Source organism: Danio rerio, chromosome 9 (genome assembly GCF_052040795.2).
Source record: "Danio rerio strain M-AB ecotype USA chromosome 9, GRCz13ab, whole genome shotgun sequence".
NCBI lineage: Eukaryota > Metazoa > Chordata > Actinopteri > Cypriniformes > Danionidae > Danio > Danio rerio.
Window position 1 is genome coordinate 56713188 of NC_141029.1, and position 21813 is coordinate 56735000.

Genomic DNA, 21813 nt, shown 5'->3' on the forward strand with positions numbered 1-21813 from the left:
TCTGTTATGTTTAGGGAAGGGTGTGGGTGGGGAAATCGGTCAGTTTGTCAATCAGTCTTTCCAACCCAGGCTCATTCTGAATGTGTACCCATATATGCATTTCTGGAGAGCGCCAAATACGTCCCAGGAGCTACCTTTTTTTTTTTTTTTTTGCAGTTTTTGTTTTTGTGAATCCACCAGAGGTCGCTGTGTACGCTTTTTCAGACCTCAGATTTCTTTCGCGAGTGCCATCCACGCCTGCTCTTCTGAATTAAATCCACCAGGGGGCGCTGTGGACTGACTGACTGATCACCCCACCCATCACCTTCCCTAAACCCAACCGATAGTGTTTTCAAAAGCCCCGATTGACCCGCCCACCCCTTCCCTAATCCCAACCCACAGTGTTTTCAAAAGCAAGGCAGAAAAAGAAAAGCCCTCGGTTGATTTTTAACATGTTTTTAGATTTTACCGCATTCTCACCCTGTTATTTACTTGTTTTTTTATTTTTTAGCTTTTGTTTTTGTCTTATCTGCTTTCCAAAATCATTCTTTGCCAGACTTGAACCCTGTCCTCGTGGTCAACTCCTCTTTGTGTTTCAAGTCAGCCGACATACACGGTGAGCCACTGGACAAACTGGTGACAGCAGTAAAGCCATTCACATGGAGGTAAGTGGTCAGCTCGTAAGTGTGGAATGGAATGGCATCATACCGCCCCTGTGTCATTCATTTTAGAGATGAAATGCAGCCTAAAGTACTTCTGGCTACATAATTTGAGCTCTCCAGAAATGTATATAGGGCTACTGAGTCTGTGTTGGGTGACGTAGTGGCGCAGTAGGTAGTGGTGATGCCTCACAGCAAGAAGGTCGCTGGTTCAAGCCTCGGCTCAGTTGGCGTTTCATGTGGAGTTTGCATGTTCTCCCTGCGTTCGCGTGCGTTTCCTCCGAGTGCTCCAGTTTTCCCCACAGTCCAAAAACATGCGGTACAGGTGAATTGGGTTGGCTAAATTGTCCGTAGTGTGTGAGTGTGTGTGTGAATGAGTGTGTGTGGATGTTTCCCAGAGGTGGGTTGCAGCTAGATGGGCATCCGCTGCGTAAAAACGTGCTGGATAAGTTGGCGGTTCAATCCGCTTTGGCGACCCAAGATTACTAAAGGGACTAAGCCGACAAGAAAATGAATGAATGAATGAGTCTGTGTTGAATCAATCAATCAGTCAGTCAGTCAGTCAGTCGACAGCGGCCTCTAGTGGATTTACGCAGGAACAGCAGGCGTGAATGACACTCGCAAGAGAAATTTGAGATCTCAAAAAGCGTACTCTAGAACTAAAAGAAAGTGTATCATCAATTAAAATTCCAAGATATTTGTACTGGGACACTAATTTAATCTCTGCGCCATGAGTAGTAGTAATATAAACTGGCTTTTGCTTAGTTTGCTTTGAATTTGAAAATAACAAGTTTTATTTTATCTGCGTTTAAAATGAGTTTTAATCATGTTGAAGTACGTTAAAAGCAATCTGTAACTAATTATTTCATTTTAATTTATTTAATTAGTTTTATTAAGCTAAACTCTGGTAGATTCATAGAAACAAAAACTGCAAAAACTGCAAAAAAAAAAGTAGCTCCTGGGACGTATTTCACGCTCTCCAGAAATGTGTATAGGGGTTCGTATCAATAATGAGACTGGGATGGATAAAAAATCATGTGTTTACATTATTTTCAAAGCTATGAATGATATAGAAGTTGTGTTGTGGCAATGTTTTGTGCTCACTATATGAAGAGATGTTAATTTTTGCCATAAAGGAGTAGTTATAGTGTTATAAATGCAAGGAAGCATGTTTGAACGGTGTTTGAAAGTAATTATTTGTTATATGTAATTATGTATATACAGTTAAAGTCAGAATTAATCAAATTAATTAAAATTAAGCCCCCAGTATATTTTTTTTTACCCCAATTTCTGTTTAAAGGAAAGAAATCTCTAATAACTGATTTCTTTTCTTTTTGAATGATGACAGCACATAATATTGGACTAGATATTCTTCAAGACACTAGTATTCAGCTTAAAGTGACATTAAAAGGCTTCACTAGGTAAATTAGGGTAAGGTTAGGGTAATTAGGCAAGTCATTGTATAACAGTGGTTTGTTCTGGAGACAATCCAAAACTAATATTGCTTAAGGGGGCTAATAATATTGACCTTAAAATGGGTTTAAAAATGCTTTTATTCTAGCCAAAATAAAACAAATAAGACTTTCTCCAGAAGAAAAAATATTAGAGGAAATACTGTGAAAAAATCCTAAATCTGTTCAACATCATTTGGGAAATATTTGAGAAAAAAAATGAAATTCACAGGAGGGAGTGTAATTCTGACTCCAACTGTATGTTTGTATGTATAAAAACCTATTGAGTTTCTCTCTGTGTCACACACACACACACACACACACACACACACACACACACACACACACACTCTCTCTCTCTCTCTCTCTCTTTCTCTCCGCCTCAGGGCTCGTCCTCCACATTCGCCGCCCCATCCATCCATCCATCCATCCGTGTGTGTGTATGTGTGTGTGTGAGAGGAGTTTATTCAGAGCGGATCAGATGCTGAATTTCACCTGGAAGACTCACACACACACGCGGATCTTTTATGCTGAAAGACTAAAGTATGCCAAAGGGACAGCAGAACAAAGCACGGGCCAATGAAGACCCCGAGCCCAGCGAGGAGCTCGACGTCTTTACAGTCATACAGTAAGTTCGCTGGACTTTAATCCAAGCTTCCTCTGCTCTTCTGTGCATTGTGAATTTGGTTACGCTTTTACAATGAGGTTGTGTTAGTTAATGCATTTATTAACACTGACATTAACATTTACATTACATTTGTACATTTACATTTGTTAATAAACAATGGACTACACATTTATGACAGTATTTATTCTTCCTTGTTGATGTTATTTAATGGAAACAAAGCTGTTCATTGATAATTAATGTTATAGGCAAGGCAAGGCAAGTTTATTTATATAGCACACAGAGGCAATTCAAAGTGCTTTACATAAACAGGAATAAAAAAGATTTAGGTATATGATTAAAAACAGATTAAAATGTGTTAAAACAGGTTATAAAAGAATGAAAAAGAAAAGATATTAAGATTATAACGTGAACAAACAATGAGCAATATGTTTATTACAGCATTTATTGACGTTTGTTAATGACACTAACTTACAGTGCATTCATAATGTTAACAAGCACAGCTTTAAGTATCATTTGTTATCCGTTCATGATATTAATAAATACATTAATGAAACATCAAAAGTGCAACTATGAATGTTACTATGGCTTTGAGATTTATTTATTTATATTTTGGCATTTTGCATGCATCATTTAAACGTGATTTTAGATTAAATTGTCATTTATCTTTGAAACAGCAGTCAAGTTAAATGAGACTGTTAAAAAAGTTGCTTTAGGAATTATTCTTACACTAAAAATATTACATTTATACTCAAAATAAATATTATACTCCACATTATTTTGACGTTAAATTGGCTGTTAACTTTATTAATTATTAAGAAGATTTTCCATTCATTTAAATGTGAAATTAATAACTGAAGTAATATTTCCCTGCTATAGTCATATTTTATTTGCCATATTTTATTGGTTATACTTTATTATAATAAGCTTGTATTAGTTAATGTTAGTTAATGCATTTATTAACATGAACAAACAATGATCAATATTTTTATTACAGCATTGATTCATGTTTGTTAATGTTACTTAATGTAAATAACTCTCAGTGCATTCATTAATGTAAACAAGCACAGCTTTAAGCATCATTTGTTATCCGTTCATGATATTAATAAATACATTAATGAAACATCAAAAGTGCAACCATGAATTTTACTATGGTTTCGAGTTTTATTAATTTATTTTTTGGCATTTTGCATGCATCATTTAAACGTGATTTTAGATTAAATTGTGATTTATCTTTGAAACAGCAGTCAAGTTAAATGAGACTGTTAAAAAAGTTGGTTTAATTCTTACACTAAAAATATTACATTTATACTCAAAATAAATATTATACTCCACATTATTTTGACGTTAAATTGCCTGTTAACTTTATTAATTATTAGAAAGAAGATTTTACATTCATTTAAATGTGAAATTAATAACTGAAGTAATATTTCCCTGCTATAGTCATATTTTATTTGCCATATTTTATTGGTGAAGCTTGTTTTAGTTAATGTTAGGTAATGCATTTATTAACATGAACAAACAACAATCAATACATTGATTACAGCCGTTATTCATTTCACAAAGAGAGCATTAATTAATGTAAACAAGCACAAGTGTGGATTTTAATAATGTATTAATACTATAACTCATTAATAAACAATGCTCAAGTATTGTTTGTGATTAGATTATGATGTTAATAAATACATTAACATTAACTAATGGAATGTCAAAGATGTGAACATGAATTTGACTAGTTTTGAGATTGTATTTATTTACTTTTTTGTCATTTTGCATGCATCATTTTAAAGGGATTTTATATAATTTAGATACATTTATCTTTGAAATGAAAGTCAAGTTAAATAAAGTTGATTTTCACTCTGAAATTGCCTGTTAACTTGATTAATTATCAGAAATAATAATTTTTCCCATTCATTTAAATGTGAAATTAATAACTGAAGTAATATTTTCCTGCTATAGTCATATTTTATTTGCCATATTTTATTGGTTATACTTTATAATAATAAGCTTGTATTAGTTAATGTTAGTTAATGCATTTATTAACATGAACAAACAATGATCAATATTTTTATTACAGCATTGATTCATGTTTGTTAACATTACTTTAATATAAATAACTCTCAGTGCATTCATTAATGTAAACAAGCACAGCTTTAAGCATCATTTCTTATTCCTTCATGATATTAATAAATACATTAATGAAACATCAAAAGTGTGACCATGAATTTTACTATGGTTTTGAGATTTATTTATTTATTTTTTGGCATTTTGCATGCATCATTTAAACGTGGCTTTAGATTAAATTGTCATTTATCTTTGAAACAGAAGTCAAGTTAAATGAGACTGTTAAAAAAGTTGCTTTAGGAATTATTCTTGCAGTAAAAATATTACATTTACACTCGAAATAAATATTATACTCCACATTATTTTGACGTTAAATTAGCTGTTAACTTTATTTGTTATTATAAAGAAGATTTTACATTCATTTAAATGTGAAATTAAAAACTGAAGTAATGTTTTCCTGCTATAGTCATATTTTATTTGCCATATTTTATTGGTTATACTTTATAATAATAAGCTTTTTTAGTTAATGTTAGTTAATGCATTTATTAACATGAACAAACAATGATCAATATTTTTATTACAGCATTGATTCATGTTTGTTAATGTTACTTAATGTAAATAACTCTCAGTGCATTCATTAATGTAAACAAGCACAGCTTTAAGCATCATTTGTTATCCGTTCATGATATTAATAAATACATTAATGAAACATCAAAAGTGCAACCATGAATTTTACTATGGCTTTGAGTTTTATTTATTTATATTTTGGCATTTTACATGCATCATTTAAACGTGATTTTAGATTAAATTGTCATTTATCTTTGAAACAGCAGTCAAGTTAAATGAGACTGTTAAAAAAGTTGCTTTAGGAATTATTCTTACACTAAAAATATTACATTTATACTCAAAATAAATATAATACTCCACATTATTTTGACTTTAAATTTCTGGTTAACTTTATTAATTATTAAGAAGATTCTCATTTTTTTAAATGTGAAATTAAAAACTGAAGTAATATTTCCCTGCTATAGTCATATTTTATTTGCCATATTTTATTGGTAACACTTTATAATAAGCTTGTATTAGTTAATGTTAGTTAATGCATTTATTAACAATGATCAATATTTTTATTACAGCAGATTCATGTTTGTTAACAGCTTAATGGACGTAACTCACAGCGCATTCATTAATGTAAACAAGCACAAGTGTGGATGTTAATAATGCTTTAGTAAATGATGAACTGATTAATAACTGAATGCATGAGTATTGTTCTTTATTAGTTTATGATGCATATTTTACTAATGCAACCTTGTTGTAAAGTGTGACAGTGTTTTAGTACAATTTTGAGATGTTTTTGACATTTTGCATTCATTATTTTAGATAAAACTCCAATTTTTCAATGGACAATACACTATACAGTATTTATTCATCTTTGTTAATGTTAGTTAATGGAAAAAAAAGCTGTTAATTGTGCATTAAACAAGCACAAGTGTGGATTTTAACAATGCATTGGTAAATGATGACCTATGATTAATAAATGATGCACGAGTATTATACATTATTAGTTCATGATTTGAACATTTTACCTGACAAAACCTTGTTGCAAAGTGTGACTGAGAGAGTTTTACTACACTTTTGAGATATTTTTAGCATTTTGTGTACATTATTTTTAGATAAAACAAATTTTTTAATGGACAATACATTAATAACATATAGTACAATGGTCTGAAGACTTAAAACTTAAATTATTATTATGATTTGTTTGCAGTAAACCAGCATAGTTTATTATGCAATCGTCGAAAAATGAAAGGAAAACTCAAAGTAATAGTAACGGATAAATCACATTAGATAAACAGCTAAACAGTTCCTAAATATTGATGATGTCATAGCAAATGATCCATTTATTCTCTTTATATTGTTTATTTTGTTCTTAATTTTTACCATCCTTGTGCTAAACACTAAACATTAAAGGTAAAACATGACTTGTTAATGTTGACGGCGCGTTGTTGTAGAGTTTGATTAGATGCTAAACCTTTGACTCCAACATCGACATATATCAAAAGTTGTTTTACTTTCAGAACATGTTGCTGGATTTAATGCGTTTATGGTCATTAGTCTGGTTTTTCCTTCAGTTGTGTCTGAGATTCAGCGCTTGTGAATGTTTTTATAGTCACCAGAGGAATGTGGACGCTTGTCTTTGTGATTTTCATGCCCGTTTGACAATTTTACAGCATTTATTTTGCAACTTTTCTTACATTATTGCTGGTGCATGGCATTTTATATTTTCCCCAAATAGTTCAATACATTTTTTTTTATCTAAATGTCTCATATTTTAAGTATAAGTTATTAAAAATAAATAAATTATATAATGAGGCAGCACGGTGGCTCAGTGGATAGCACTGTGGCCTCACAGCAAGAAGAATGCTGGTTCGGGTCAGTGGTCATTTCTGTGTGGAGTTTGCATGTTCTCCTTGTGTTGGCGTGGGTTTCCTTCGGGTGCTCCGGTTTCTCCCACAGTCCAAACACATGCGCTATAGGGGAATTGATTAACTAAATTGGCCATAGTATATGAGTGTGTGTAAATGAGAGTCAATGGGTGTTTCCCAGTACTGGGTTGCAGCTGGAAGGGCATCCACTGTATATGCTGGAACATATGCTGGAATATATAATAAATAAAAGGGATTAAGCTGAAGAAAAATTATTAAATGAATGAAACAGCTTTGTTTTCCCTAAATTTTCATAATAAATTATTATTAATTATACTGTAAATGGTGTCATATCATATAATAAAATATGTAAATATAATATAATATAATATAATATAATATAATATAATATAATATAATATAATATAATATAATATAATATAATATAATATAATTAATATAATGGCAATGCGGTGACGCGGTAGGTCTTGCTGTCGCCTCACAGAAAGAAGGTCGGTGGTTTGAGCCTCGGCTGGGTCAGTTCACTGTGTAAAACATATGCTGGATAAGTTAGCGGTTCATTCTAGTGTGATGAGCTCTGATTTATAAAGAGACAAAGCCGAAAAGAAAATGAATAATACAATATAATATGATATGATAGGATAAAATAATGTCAAGCATTTTAATGTTTGTAAATTAAATGCACAAAAGTGACTGTTTATGTTTTAAATAACTTTTGTTAGCAATTAATTATTAAAATATTAGTATTATACTAAATTAAATATTTTTTTAAGTTTTAATGGTCCTAAAATAATTAAAACATTATTTATATTATTTTATTTTTGAAGGATTAAATAGACTTTATTAGTTTATTAATTTAATTTAATTTAATTTAATTTAATTTAATTTAATTTAATTTAATTTAATTTAATTTAATTTAATTTAAATTCATTTTCTTGTCGGCTTAGTCCCTTTATTAATCCGGGGTCGCCACAGCGGAATGAACCGCCAACTTATCCTGCAAGTTTTTACGCAGCGGATGTCCTTCCAGCCGCAACCCATCTCTGGGAAACATCCACACACACACACACACTCATACACTACGGACAATTTAGCCTACCCAATTCACCTGTACCGCATGTCTTTGGACTGTGGGGGAAACCGGAGCACCCGAAGGAAACCCACGCGAAGGAAGGGAGAACATGCAAACTCCACACAGAAACGCCAACTGACCCAGCCAAGCCTGTTAGGCAACAGCACTACCTACTGCGCCACTGCTTCACCCTAATATAATCTAATTTAATTCAATTTCTAAATATAACCTTGACAAGCTTTAAGTAACTCTGTTTTCTTGTAAAATGTACTGTATGTGCACTTCTGTCATGTCCAGATCTGCTTTCTCATGTTATGCACGTTCTGCATTATTTGCATATGCATACTTTGCCGTTTTCTGCAGTGTTTGCACTTTGTTTCTCATCCTTAAAACCTTTTGATCTAAAGCCCTCTACTTACTAAAAATCCATTTTGCAGACAAAAAAATAAGTTGTGCTTACATGCATTTTTAAGGCAAAATCTAAATTATAAAACAGCTTGATGCACAATTTGTTGTGGACATAAAATCTTAATTAACTCCACATCATACTGGAAATAGTTTGAGACTTTATTTCAAATGTCTTTAGAGTGTGTGTGAAGTTTGAGCTCAAAATAGCACACAGATAATGTTTTCTATCTCTCCGAAACTGACCCTTTTAGACTTTAAAGAGCCCATATTATACATGAAATAGGGTCATATCTTGGTTGTAAGGGTCTCCAACAACAGTCTAATATGCATGCAAGGTCAAAAAACACTTTCATGGTCTTATAATCTGCATTTATTTTTACCTAATTATCCCAGCGACTCCTGTATGAATCGTCCAGTGATTCATTTGTTCCCAAACCCCTCCTTAGCGCGGAGCTAATCTGCGCTGATTGGACCGATGACAGTCGGTTGCGATTGGTCGACTGCCTTCAGTCAGAGAGTGAAATGCCCAACAGCTAATCAGCAATATAAAAGTAATCACAGTTCATACACGCTCGATAGTGTAGGCGTGGATTTTAGCTGCCAGTGGGTCAATGTAAATACAGTCTATGGACTTGAAAATACTGACGACTGACTATTTTATTGAGCAAAAACTCCAAAAACTGTCGAGGAGATCTCCTAGCTTGTCTCACTCTGCTCTTTTCACAGACACACACACAAACACACATATTGCCCTTGTCCTTGCGCGCGCGCACACACACACACACAAAAACACACACACACCTCCGGGCGACAACGCGCGCGCACACACACACAAACACAAACACACACACATACCTCCGGACGACACACTCACACTCACGCACACACTACCCTCGTCCACGGAGCTCCGTAAACAAAGCAGCACGCGATGCGTTTTTAACGTGACTTTGCACGCGATAAGAGAATAGCCAGTTAACCTGATACAGTACACGCGGTTACAAGTAACAAATCACAACTAAATACATTTGCAAGCTCGAGTAAACGAGGCAACAACTTTAATCGCACGTACTTACACTTGAGAAATGGAGGAAGAAACCCATCCTGACGTCCATCAGTAAGTTACTGATCCTTCCTTTAACAAACGCCGATGATGTATTCTTTGTAGCATGTAATTTCCAGTAGTTTCCAACTGCTTGGTTATAATGCTGAGGTTTCATCTTTGGGTAGAGACTCGATAATATCCATCTGCAGTGTGACTTCAATCGACCGGCATGTTTGTGCGTGTGTGTGTTTGTGTGTGTGTGTCTGGGTTTCTATGTCAGAGGGCGGGGCCTCAGGTTTGAAATCTCCCGGGTTTGCACGTGCACGTGAATAACTTGGTTTTGTTCGTACGTCATGACGAAACACCTAATGACTCGGTATCAAGTCGACTCGTTTGAAGCACTATGAGTCGACTCTTTTATAGATGAATCAACCGTTTTAAACACTGTACTCTAACAGATTTAAGCCTTAGCTGGATACTTCACTTCACTTAGAGCTGTGTTACACACTACATGAAGGGGAATTTTCAAAAACACATAATATGGGCTCTTTAATACTAATTGTGGCATTTTGGTGACTGTCGCTTTAAATGCAAATGAGATTGTGCTCTTTTTAAAACAGGGCGGAGCTACAAATGCCTGTGTGTCAATCAAAGTGTTTCTGCAGACTGATTTCAGCAAGTCTGATTAGAACAAATACAATTAATTCATGTTGACCATGGAGATATTCACGCACTGCTGACACACAACTGGGTTTAAACCCCTTATAAAAGTCATTTTTGCACAACAGGTCCTCTTTACTTTTGTAGAAATGCTGTTTTCACTGTTCCAGTGTTTCCTGAATCTGCTTTTGTTTCCAAACACTGATCCATCTGTCAGGTTCAAAACTAGACAGTTGTACCATTTGGACGCTGACAACGGAATTGAGGATCCACGTGCAGGTTTTATTAAGAGTCATAGTCAGACAGGCAATGGTCAGTGCAAACGGGTACAAACTAGTAAATTTGAAGGCGTCGTCAGGGTCAGGCAGATGGTCGATACAGGCGGCAGACAGGGTAAACGATAAAACAAAGCAAAGGTCAAAACAAAGAGAAACTAATCCAGGAAACACCTTATAATGTTACAGGGTGTTAACCAAACAAGACTCAGCAAAGTATGTGTGTGAGTGTGCTCTACATGTAGTCCATGTAATCAGAACTTGAGCAGCTCTCAGCTGCGGGTGAGTAATCAAAGGACCATCATAACAGGTGTGTGTGTGGTGCCTGAAGGGAGTTGTAGTCCATATGGAGACAGGATTGTAGTCCTCCAGCAATCTGTATGGAATAGATCACTGCTGATTGGGGCAACTGTCAAAAATATCCATGAATTAGCAGTTTTCCATATTTTCCGATTCATGTTTTCACTTTTCCCCATTAATTTCTGCTTGTGAATTGCATTATGGGACCTCAGTCTTTCATTTAACAACTTTTAGCCTTGACTAAGTGACTTTTCTGAACATTAGTAATAGTTTGCAGTGCTGTATTGTCCAGGTTGGTGTTGTATATTACAAAACCACCGCAAATAAACACTTGTGGATCACAAAACACAGAAACTGTTCATTAACAGATAGCTTTTACAGTGTAACCTGAATCCCTGGAGAGATTTTCTCTCCACATCTTACTTGAAAGTTTCTTTCGTACATCAAACAAATTCCATCAAGTGCTGAATTTAAGCCTGGACGGATTTAAAGGGGCAGAGTTTGTAAGTGAATCAAATCAGCAGCTTTTGGTTTTAGATGAGAGTCCAGCAAAAGCAGAACGACTGACCTTAATATTCCCAAACTCTCCTGATTGACGTCTGACCCTGTGTGTGTGTGTGTCTGTGTGTGTGTATATGTGTGTGTGTGTGTGTGTGACTTCTGAAAGATTTGGCTTATGTTGACCTACATATTGAGGCACACTTTGTTCATATTTTCCACTACTGTACTGATGCAGCGCTTGTTGTGTACAAACACATAAATATGCCTGATTCAGCATTAAACAATCATGCTCTGTTTCAACCTACAGCTGTGTTTTCTGTCAAATATTTGTCACATATGAGAGCACACAGCAAGGTATGAGTGTCAAATGCAACTTGGTCAAAACCGAAGATTGTTCAACCCAAAGACTGGTCAAAACCAAAGCCTGGTCAAAACCAAAACCTGGTCAAAACCAAAAATTGTTTAACCCAAAGACTGGTCAAAACCAAAGCCTGGTCAAAACCAAAGACTGGTCAAAATAGAAGACTGGTCAAAACCAAAGCCTGGTCAAAACCGAAGACTGGTCAGAACCATAGACTGGTCAAAACCATAGACTGGTCAAAACCATAGACTGGTCAAAACCGAAGACTGGTCAGAACCATAGACTGGTCAAAATAGAAGCCTGGTCAAAACCAAAGCCTGGTCAAAACCATAGACTGGTCAAAACCAAAGCCTGGTCAAAATAGAAGACTGGTCAAAACCAAAGACTGGTCAAAACCAAAGCCTGGTCAAAACCAAAGACTGGTCAAAATAGAAGACTGGTCAAAACCAAAGCCTGGTCAAAACCGAAGACTGGTCAGAACCATAGACTGGTCAAAACCGAAGACTGGTCAGAACCATAGACTGGTCAAAACCAAAGCCTGGTCAAAACCAAAGATTGTTCAACCCAAAGCCTGGTCAAAACCATAGACTGGTCAAAACCGAAGACTGGTCAGAACCATAGACTGGTCAAATCCATAGACTGGTCAAAATCGAAGACTGGTCAGAACCATAGACTGGTCAAAAACCGAAGACTGGTCAGAACCATAGACTGGTCAAATCCATAGACTGGTCAAAACCAAAGCCTGGTCAAAACCAAAGATTGTTCAACCCAAAGACTGGTCAAAACCAAAGCCTGGTCAAAACCATAGACTGGTCAAAACCGAAGACTGGTCAGAACCATAGACTGGTCAAAACCGAAGCCTGGTCAAAACCATAGACTGGTCAAAACCAAAGCCTGGTCAAAACCATAGACTGGTCAAAACAGAAGACTGGTCAAAACCGAAGACTGGTTAAAACCAAAGCCTGGTCAAAACCGAAGCCTGGTCAAAACAGAAGACTGGTCAAAACCAAAGACTGGTCAAAACCATAGACTGCAGGTCAAAACCAAGCCCCTTCATCAATAGCTTCATCTCCTCCGCCACGTGAGCAAAACTGCAGCCGTTGAGTGTGTGAATTGTCCAACATTCATTAATTTTTCCTCTGTCGTAGGCCCCTATTTATCAGGGGTTACCACAACGCAATGAACCGCCAACTATTCCAGCATATATTTTACACAGCCACAACCCAGTACTAGGAAACAAACACACACAAGTCACACATGCGATACAGATGAATTGGGTAGGCTAAATTGTCCTTAGTGTATGTGTGTGAATGAGTGTGTATGGTTGTTTCCCTGTGATAGGTTGCAGCTGGAAGGGCATCTGCTGTGTAAAACATATGCTGGATAAGTTGGCGGTTCATTCCGCTGTGGCGACCCTGGATTAATAAAGGGACTAAGCCATAAAGAAAATGAATGAATGAATTTCTATTGCGCCATCCAGTGGCCATACATTTGACACCCCTGTTCTAATTGAATTCACGTCCAACACTGTTGGACTGTTGTGTTTTGATGTAAATAACTCAAATTATTCAGCGGAGTGATATGGAGCTGTAATGCACGCAAAACCTTCACTACTTTAGCTGTGCGTTTATCTGACAATAACCAAACACCTCAGAATGCTCATCAGCCAATCAGAATCAAGCATTCAGCATCACTGTGGTATATTGTGTGTGATTTCATAACTATTCAGCAGTCAGAAACACTTGCAATGCTCAGTATACACACTAAGGTAAGGATAATGTTAAGCCGTCTGTTGCTCAGGGATTCCTTCAAGCTAAAACCACTTACTGATTGTCACGCATTCGGGCTCAGTTTCTACCTGCGCACTCAATTCTTTCCCCCATCAGATGGAAATGATTTCCCTCATTGCAGACTTCATCTGTAAAGACTTTGAATAATGCGCCACATTTGGGATTTTAATATTCAGCTGTTGCTTTGACACAGTGGGCTATTATATAATGTTTCCTCAATGACTTCTGTCCCACTTTCTGATTTGATCTAACTCTCCGATTCACATTGAGATTATTAACGGAGCTGTTTGATATTCAGCCAGAGCGACACTCGGTGACGTGCGTTTCGGCTCAAAGAAAATGATTCTTTATTACAATCTCGGCCTGATAAGACACACATTTAAATTCCTCCAGATCACCATGCTCGGGTTATTAAATATGTCAAATCAAGCGTATTCCCAGGTGTGCACTCTAAATGAAAACATGCTGTGTTGTTTTGTTAAAAAAGTGTTTATTTATTTTAAAGATAATGATTTTAATATTTTATCATATTTTATTTTATGATAAAATATTTTAAATAAATATTTAATATTTTATTTCATATTTTTAATATTTTTATTTTTTCATATTTTCATATTATCACACAGAAAAAAAAAATATTCAAAGACGATTCCTTGGATTTACTTTTTTTTTTTTACGTTAAGTGGTTGTAAACAATTCATTTGGGCTGAATTTAAACAAACAAATTAAGTTGAACATTATTAAACTTAATGTGTTTGTTTAAATTCAGCACAAATAAATTGTTTGCAACAGTTCTGCATGCAACACTTTTTTCAGTGCACCTGCTATTGGCTGTGTAGGGTCCAGCCAGTTGGTCCAATGACGGTATCCAATGGTGGATGAAGGTTCACTGCATGTTCGGTCTTTCCAGTGCACAATGTTGATTTATATTAAACTTAACTCATATCTGACTCCAATTTTAGTATGAGGTGGTTTAGAATATTAATATATTTATCCTCGTTTTATCTGACTCCAATTATAAAACATTGAGAAGGTTATTTTGTTTCCGTTCACATTATTTTAGATTATGATTGAATATTCTCTACGGTTCATCATTTTATGTTATTCTCGTTCATTGGGATCTCTATAACATCCTGAATCTTGTACCGGCCGAGTATACAATTTCTTAAGCACAAGCATGTCAGTCTTGGTCACTAAACAGTGGCGATTGACCGCTATCCTAAAAAGGCAGAACCCTACTTACTCAGATTAGGATATTTTTTATGCGGTCCCCATAGATCTGTACCTCCTAAATCAAACAGAGCTATTTAGTCATATAACGATCATTACTATAGAATTAAGCAGACCAGTCGTACTTAAACTAGTAGTAACTTTGAATAATCACTATACTATCTAAATAGTATTAAAAGTTTATCGGGTGAAGGACTATCCCCTTAGATATCCTTTTACAGTCTAAGTATACATGAATAAATGCCAATTTGTTAGTCGGAGCTCTAGAGACATCGTATAGCGTGCCGCAATGCTCCGTCTACCGTGTTCTAGTCCGCTACTAACCTGAACAGGGGCTTGTGGTGCTATGAAATTACCACAATCTACTAAAGATAATAACACAAACTCTGTTTGAATCATTCAAAACATAACAATTTATTAGTCAGGTAAATGTATTATGCCAATTCAATCAGTCAATTCATAAACGATCAATACAAAACATCAAATTATCAAAGATAAATCCAAGATGAAAAAGATGCATTCCTGACTTTGAAATATACTTAACATGGAACAAGCCATGTTATGGGCTGATCTGGTTAGGCAGAATCACGCTCAGTTTTTCTCAACCCTTACCTTAAATAATCCAAGAATTCCCTCAAGGAAGGGGGTGTGTGTGTATATAAAAGTCACACCCTTCACAGTGGTTCAAAAGATGCCTGAAGTTATATATTTATTGTTTTGATTATGTCTATTTCTGAGAGAATGAGACCATTGTACCAATCGCACTGAGACATTTCAAATGATATCAAACATGATAGTTAAAGTCAGTTTGGTTAATTTAGAACATTCAAACATTGAAATGACCATATGTGTGAGTTGGGGGGATGAAGCCGAGTTTCAGCATACTCAGATGCAAATGCAGCAGGAGCCGGTTTTTCCCACATTCCCCCTTGCTGTGAAGTTACCAGTCTCTGTTTTCAGCTCATGTTTTGAATTGTCAAAGATATCAGAATATTTGCAATATTTCAATTCTTACAGCTGCATCAACAAATAACTCCGCCCCAAACTCACACAATTGGCTAAGACAAACATTCGTGCAATATATGATTTTCTCCCTGCGTAATTTTAACAAATACAAAACACATGCTCACAGGTGTGTGTAAACATTTTTTTTACACCTTTAATTGATTGGACAGTATAGAGTATAGACAGGAAAGCATCAGGAGAGGAGAGAGGGAAGGAATCGGCATAGGACCTTGAGGCAGGAATTGAACCTGGGTCGCCATGAGCCGTGAGTTTTCTTATCCTATAAGTGTCAGGGTTCTGCCACTCTGGTCTTGTAAATTCTTGTTTTGGTGGCAGAGCTCTGACACTACCCATGTCTGGTCCTGTTTCTGTCTCTGCCGCTTGATGCGCGTTGCTTATGTGTGAGCGCACGATAAGGTGTTTATCTATCGTGTGCTCGTGTCTTGCGTCTCTTGTCAAAGCACGTGGCTCGGTGTTTACATTGTGGTCACGTGCTTTTGTCGTGTGCTTCAGTGTTGTGTTGTCATGAACATGCGGTTAATGAGCTCTCTCATTGGCTGCATGTTCTTGTCCTGTTTTATGTGAGCGCATGGCTTGTCTCGTCTCTGTCATGCGCTTTCCCGTCTATTGTCTTGTCCCACCCACCTTGTTTTCCTGTTTGTAATTATTATTTTCACCTGTCCGCCTGTCTGTTAATTGGTTTGTCTTTCCTATTTATTCTCCTAGTGTGCTCTGTTCTGTGCTGGTCCGTTGTTGATTGTTTCCTTCCCTGTTGTACGAGGTTTGCTGATTCTGTTCTACAACAGTGGTTTAAAGTTGTGTGTCTGTCAAGTTCCAGATTAAGTCTAGTTGAGTGTATAACATAATGTCGTGTTTTTCCCCACATGGGGAGATTTGAGTTTTGTTTTTGTTTTATTTTTCAATAAATTCTTCATTCCCCGCATTTGGGTCCTCGCCTCCTCTTCATCACCCCCATCCCGTGACAATAAGAATCTTAATTATTCATGACTGTGCGTGCTTTCCGATGGCAAGGCAGACCTGCCAGTGCCAAGCTGTGAGACCGTACGTTAATGACCGGGTAAGACCGCGTCCACGGACCCACAGCACACAGTATTTAGACTCTCATGTTTGTTTCCATTATCCACAGGGTTTGTTGCATGTTTTTCCCCCGATGCTGTCAGGGTCGATACAGCAAAGATGTTTGTGTGCAGCAAGCATTTTTGTCGGGAGAGCAGTACGAGAATAGGAGAATGGCGGACGTTGTCTTTTATCAGGAGTTCGTTCACATTTAGACACATCGCCGTGCTGCTGTGTGCACCGAAATCCTCCAGATTACCAGCTGTAATGACAGGGCAAGAGACCTACTGCACTGAGTCTGCATTCAGACCCGGGGATTGAGGGAAAAGTCCTCATTTGGTGTTTATATGAACACCATTATCTTTATAATAATATAAATTGTGGTTATGTGTATATGAAATTACGAATGACAAATCTATCCGGGCATTAAATCACTGTTTATTTCTTTGCATTTCAACTTTGTAAACTATAAAATCATGCGTCTCCTCACAGTTTTTGTCTCATTTTGTGAGCCGACTGACAACAATTGCAGTGTTGCCAACTATTTCCAATGACAAGTAGCTAAAGCCTGCTCGAAAAGTAGCTAAATGTTTGCAGATGATGCTACGCACTAATTTGCATATCAGTGACGTCATCTCGTAGTATCTGACAAGCGTAAGCCCATCATGTCTCAACTCTCTGAGGCGCTGTGTGTTGTATTCTTTCACTCACTCACTCATTTTCTTGTCGGCTTAGTCTCTGTATTAATCCGAGATCGCCACAGTGGAATGAACCGCCAACTTATCCAGCACGTTTTTTACGCAGAGGATGCCCTTCCAGACGTAACCAATATCTGGGAAACTTCCACACACACACTCATACACTACGGACAATTTAGCCTACCCAATTCACCTGTACCGCATGTCTTTAGATTGTGGGGGAAACCGGAGCACCCGGAGGAAACCCACGCGAACGCAGGGAGAACATGCAAACTCCACACAGAAATGCCAACTGACCAAGCCAAGCCGAGGTTGGAACCAGCGACTCAGCGTATTATATTATATTAAAACATTACATCCAGATGCACAATAAATAGGTTCTTATAACATATTACTTTGCGTGATGACGTCATTGCGTAATCACAACTCAAAACTTCATCTTTACTGTATGTAGTATACAATATAATTATTGTTTTCTCAAACTGACTGGCCATCTCAGCAAGAACTTTATTTAAAATATGTGCATTTAGATTTTCTATGAAAAATAGAGTCGACTACTTGTAAAAGTAACACAAACACTTTTGATGAGATTTATTTTAACTTTTAAATATAACACCGATAATAACATTCTTTTAAACAATCACAGCTTGTGTATTTAATCTTTTTAACTTGTGAAATGAACACATTTGTGAAAGTGACAACAATTATAGCACTATTGGAATTTATTCATTCATTCACTCATTTTCTTGTCGGCTTAGTCCCTTTATTAATCCGGGGTCGCCACAGCGGAATGAACCGCCAACTTATCCAGCGAGTTTTACACAGCGGATGCCCTTCCAGCCGCAACCCATCTCTGGGAAACATCCACACACACACTACGGACAATTTAGCCTACCCAATTCACCTGTACCGCATGTCTTTGGACTGTCGGGGAAACCAGAGCACCCGGAGGAAACCCACGCGAAGGCAGGGAGAACATGCAAACTCCGCACAGAAACACCAACTGAGCCGAGGTTCGAACTAATGACCTTCTTGCTGTGAGGCGACAGCACTACCTACCGCGCCACTGCCTCGCCCCTATTGGAATTTATTGCTACCTAAATTACTAACAGTTATACGTGTTAACGAATATCAGTACATTAACAGTTATGGAAAACAATCTGAGCTAGCAAATTACTCTACTGAGTGAAGCCTGCAGCCACTGCTCTTTTAGGTCACTTTTTAACAACTGCTAAAAGTCGCCAAATAAATGTCAAAATTAGCTACATTTGTTGCTAGGTGCTTTTTGAAAAATAAAAGTTGCTAGGGTAGTATGAAAAGTTGCCAAATCTAGCAACAAAATTGCTGAGTTGGCAACACTGAACAGTTCTAAGTAGGTATCGCTGCAGCCCGGAGACCTGCAAGTGGGAGGGATTACACCGCAAGTAGGTTGGGTGACCTCCAAGTGGGAGGGACTTAAACCACAAGTAGGTTGGGTTTATCAGGTTACTGTGAGGTTGGGTTTTGGGTTAGGGTTAGGTGTACACATTCATAAAGCACAATATTGAACTCTAAATACGACTAAATAAGGTTTGCACAGCCCATTTGGAGCTCCAAGACCCTTCACAACAGTTCCCCTCCTTCTTCCCTGCTCTGCAGGCCATGCCCACTCCTGCCTCTGATCGCGGAGCTCCACGCCCATTATGATGCATCTTTTGAAAATATTTTGCGGTACACCTGAACCGAAAGTGGGGGGTGTCATGACCCTTTAAAGCAGTGGTCACCAAACTTGTTCCTGGAGGGCCGGTGTCCTGCAGATTTTAGCTCCAACCCTAATCAAACACACCTGAACAAGCTAATCAAGCTCTTACTAGGTATACTTGAAACATCCAGGCAGGTGTGTTGAGTCAAGATGGAGCTAAACCCTGCAGGGACACCGGCCCTCCAGGACCAGGATTGGTGACCCCTGCTTTAAAGGGTCACGAAACACCAAAACACTGTTGACAGTTGTATATGTGTCCCACACTGCTATAAACACTATTAGGACACCTATATTTCACTAAAAAGTGTAAATTGGTTGTTTTTGCGTTATTTCAAGCAAATTCGTACTTCCGGTTTGAAACGAATTTTTGAAGCTGCGTCACGGTCATGATATAATAGCCTGTATTCCAGCGTGCAGACTGGACGTCTGTGCCAGAGTGAGTCTTATTACGTCTTACAGTGTGTTGCATTAATGCATGAGTAAGGCTTGGTTCAAACCAATCAGCACGCTCTATTGTGCAACTTCCTTAATAACAACAATAACTTACGTGTCTAAGGAGGATTATTGTTTACCTGAGAGCTGTTCTCATCTGCAAATGCTGAGATCCGGATTCGCTTTAGTCTCCTCTTAATAAAGACGCGGCTCTAGTTGCTGGTGATTGTCTGTCTCTACAGATTTGGTAAGTGAGCGACCAGTGCTCTTTGTTTATTCAGTTTGTTCGTATCGAACTAAGTTAACTATTGCACAGAGTACAAACATGTTAGCACCACAACCAAACTTTAACCTCGTGTAGGATTTCCGCTGCATGTAGTGACCGGAATAACACACGCAGCATTCTGACGCTACCTGCCGTGTGCATCTAAGTTTCCGGGAAATGCAGAGTTTTTTTTTCTCTCATTCGCCGCACGGTATCAAACATTGCATGAAAAATACACGCTCAGAGCAGTTCCTCCAATCAAATATCTCGTTTGTCGGGAGGGGCATGAATGAATTCCCTGAATGAAAGAGCCAAACTGCAGTTAAAGTCCACCATTTAATAATTTGGCAAATAATTCGACTACAGATGTAACCACAGTCACTTTGTCCACTGTGTGTGGTTGTGTGTTTTGACTCGGAAAGTCAGCGCGCCCAAATAGACACTCCCACACCATGCCTGGACACGCCCACTTTTCTGACTTTTTCCAAAGTAGAGGTGTGAAAACACCTGCTGAAACGAGGGGGTTTCATGGCCCTTTAAAGATTGCTGGGTGCTAGTGATGGGTGTGTTAATGAACGATTCGTTCATTTTGAACGAATCTTCAATATGACTCGGAAACTAAGAGTCCTCTCAGGAAGTGATTCGTTCATCCGCGCGTGCGCACATTTGTGCAGGTGGTATCGTCCATTTAAAGTCTTTTGAGTCGTTCATCGCGGAAAGGCAGAAGCCAATCATATGCACTTAGAGCCGGAAAAAGAATTGATCTGTTCACCTTTCGAGTTATCTATCGGGTTTGAGTCATTCGTTCATCACGGGCCAATCATACGCGTTTAGAGCCGGAAAAATAATTGAACCATTCATCTCTCGAGTCCTCGGGTTTGAGTCATTCTGTCACGTGATGAATGAACGACTCAAGAAGGTGAACTAATTATCATGGCTCCTATCGACTGTGTACATTGGTTAAGATTATATGTGACTGTCAGTGTAACGTGAACGAACCGCTGACATTTAAAGACATGAAGAGGTGAGCTGAGCAAAGAGACAACAATACCTTCATAGACAAAAGAGCAGGTAAACACTGAATTATTATTTTCTCCTTCTTATAATATTCTATTTATGACTTATTAGTCATGTGATCAACCTTTTGGGCTCGTTGTAGACGTGTTTGGAAGTAGTTTGTTACATTTTTATAATAATTTGGCAAACTGAACCAAATGAACTAAATGACTCGATAAAAGATTCGTTCATCTCGATACGATACTCAAAGATCCGAGTCAGTAAAATGAACTTCCCATCACTACTAGATGCACACAAACAGAAGTTTAGTGGCTCTAAACTTTTTTTGATCTGTTCAAAATCGACCTAGACCAATATTTGAAAACTATCCAGCATTCTCTTCATCCAAAAGCAACAAAAACGATATCCTTATATTCTTCTTTTGCGTCTCTTTAAGGTGTAACTTTATTTCATCAGTTTTATTTTTGTTACCCTGGTGTTTCTTTGTGTGTATTTTTGTGCATTTGTTTATTTATTTGTATTATTTGTCTCTATGTATGTAATTGTATTTGATCGACCCCTTTAATGATAATAATAATAATAAATAATAATAATAAAAAAACTAAATATTTGAATCATAAAAAAATAAATAAAAAAAAAACACTACTAGATAAATTTCTGACTGTTTTTAAAGAGGCCTGCTATTGGCCACACTAACAAATAACCCCGCCCCCA

At 37.1% G+C, this 21813-nt stretch overlaps 1 protein-coding gene across 1 annotated transcript in view; it reads left to right on the forward strand.

Annotated features, from left to right (window-relative positions):
- The first annotated feature begins 2568 nt into the window (after positions 1-2568).
- Positions 2569-21813, forward strand: part of frmpd4 (FERM and PDZ domain containing 4) — a 175563-nt gene continuing 156318 nt past the window's right edge. Inside the window, exon 1 of the mRNA XM_087266272.1 lies at positions 2569-2717. Coding sequence (XP_087122398.1) covers positions 2635-2717 — 83 coding nt within the window. The 5' untranslated portion in view covers positions 2569-2634. The remainder of the gene's footprint in view (positions 2718-21813) is intronic.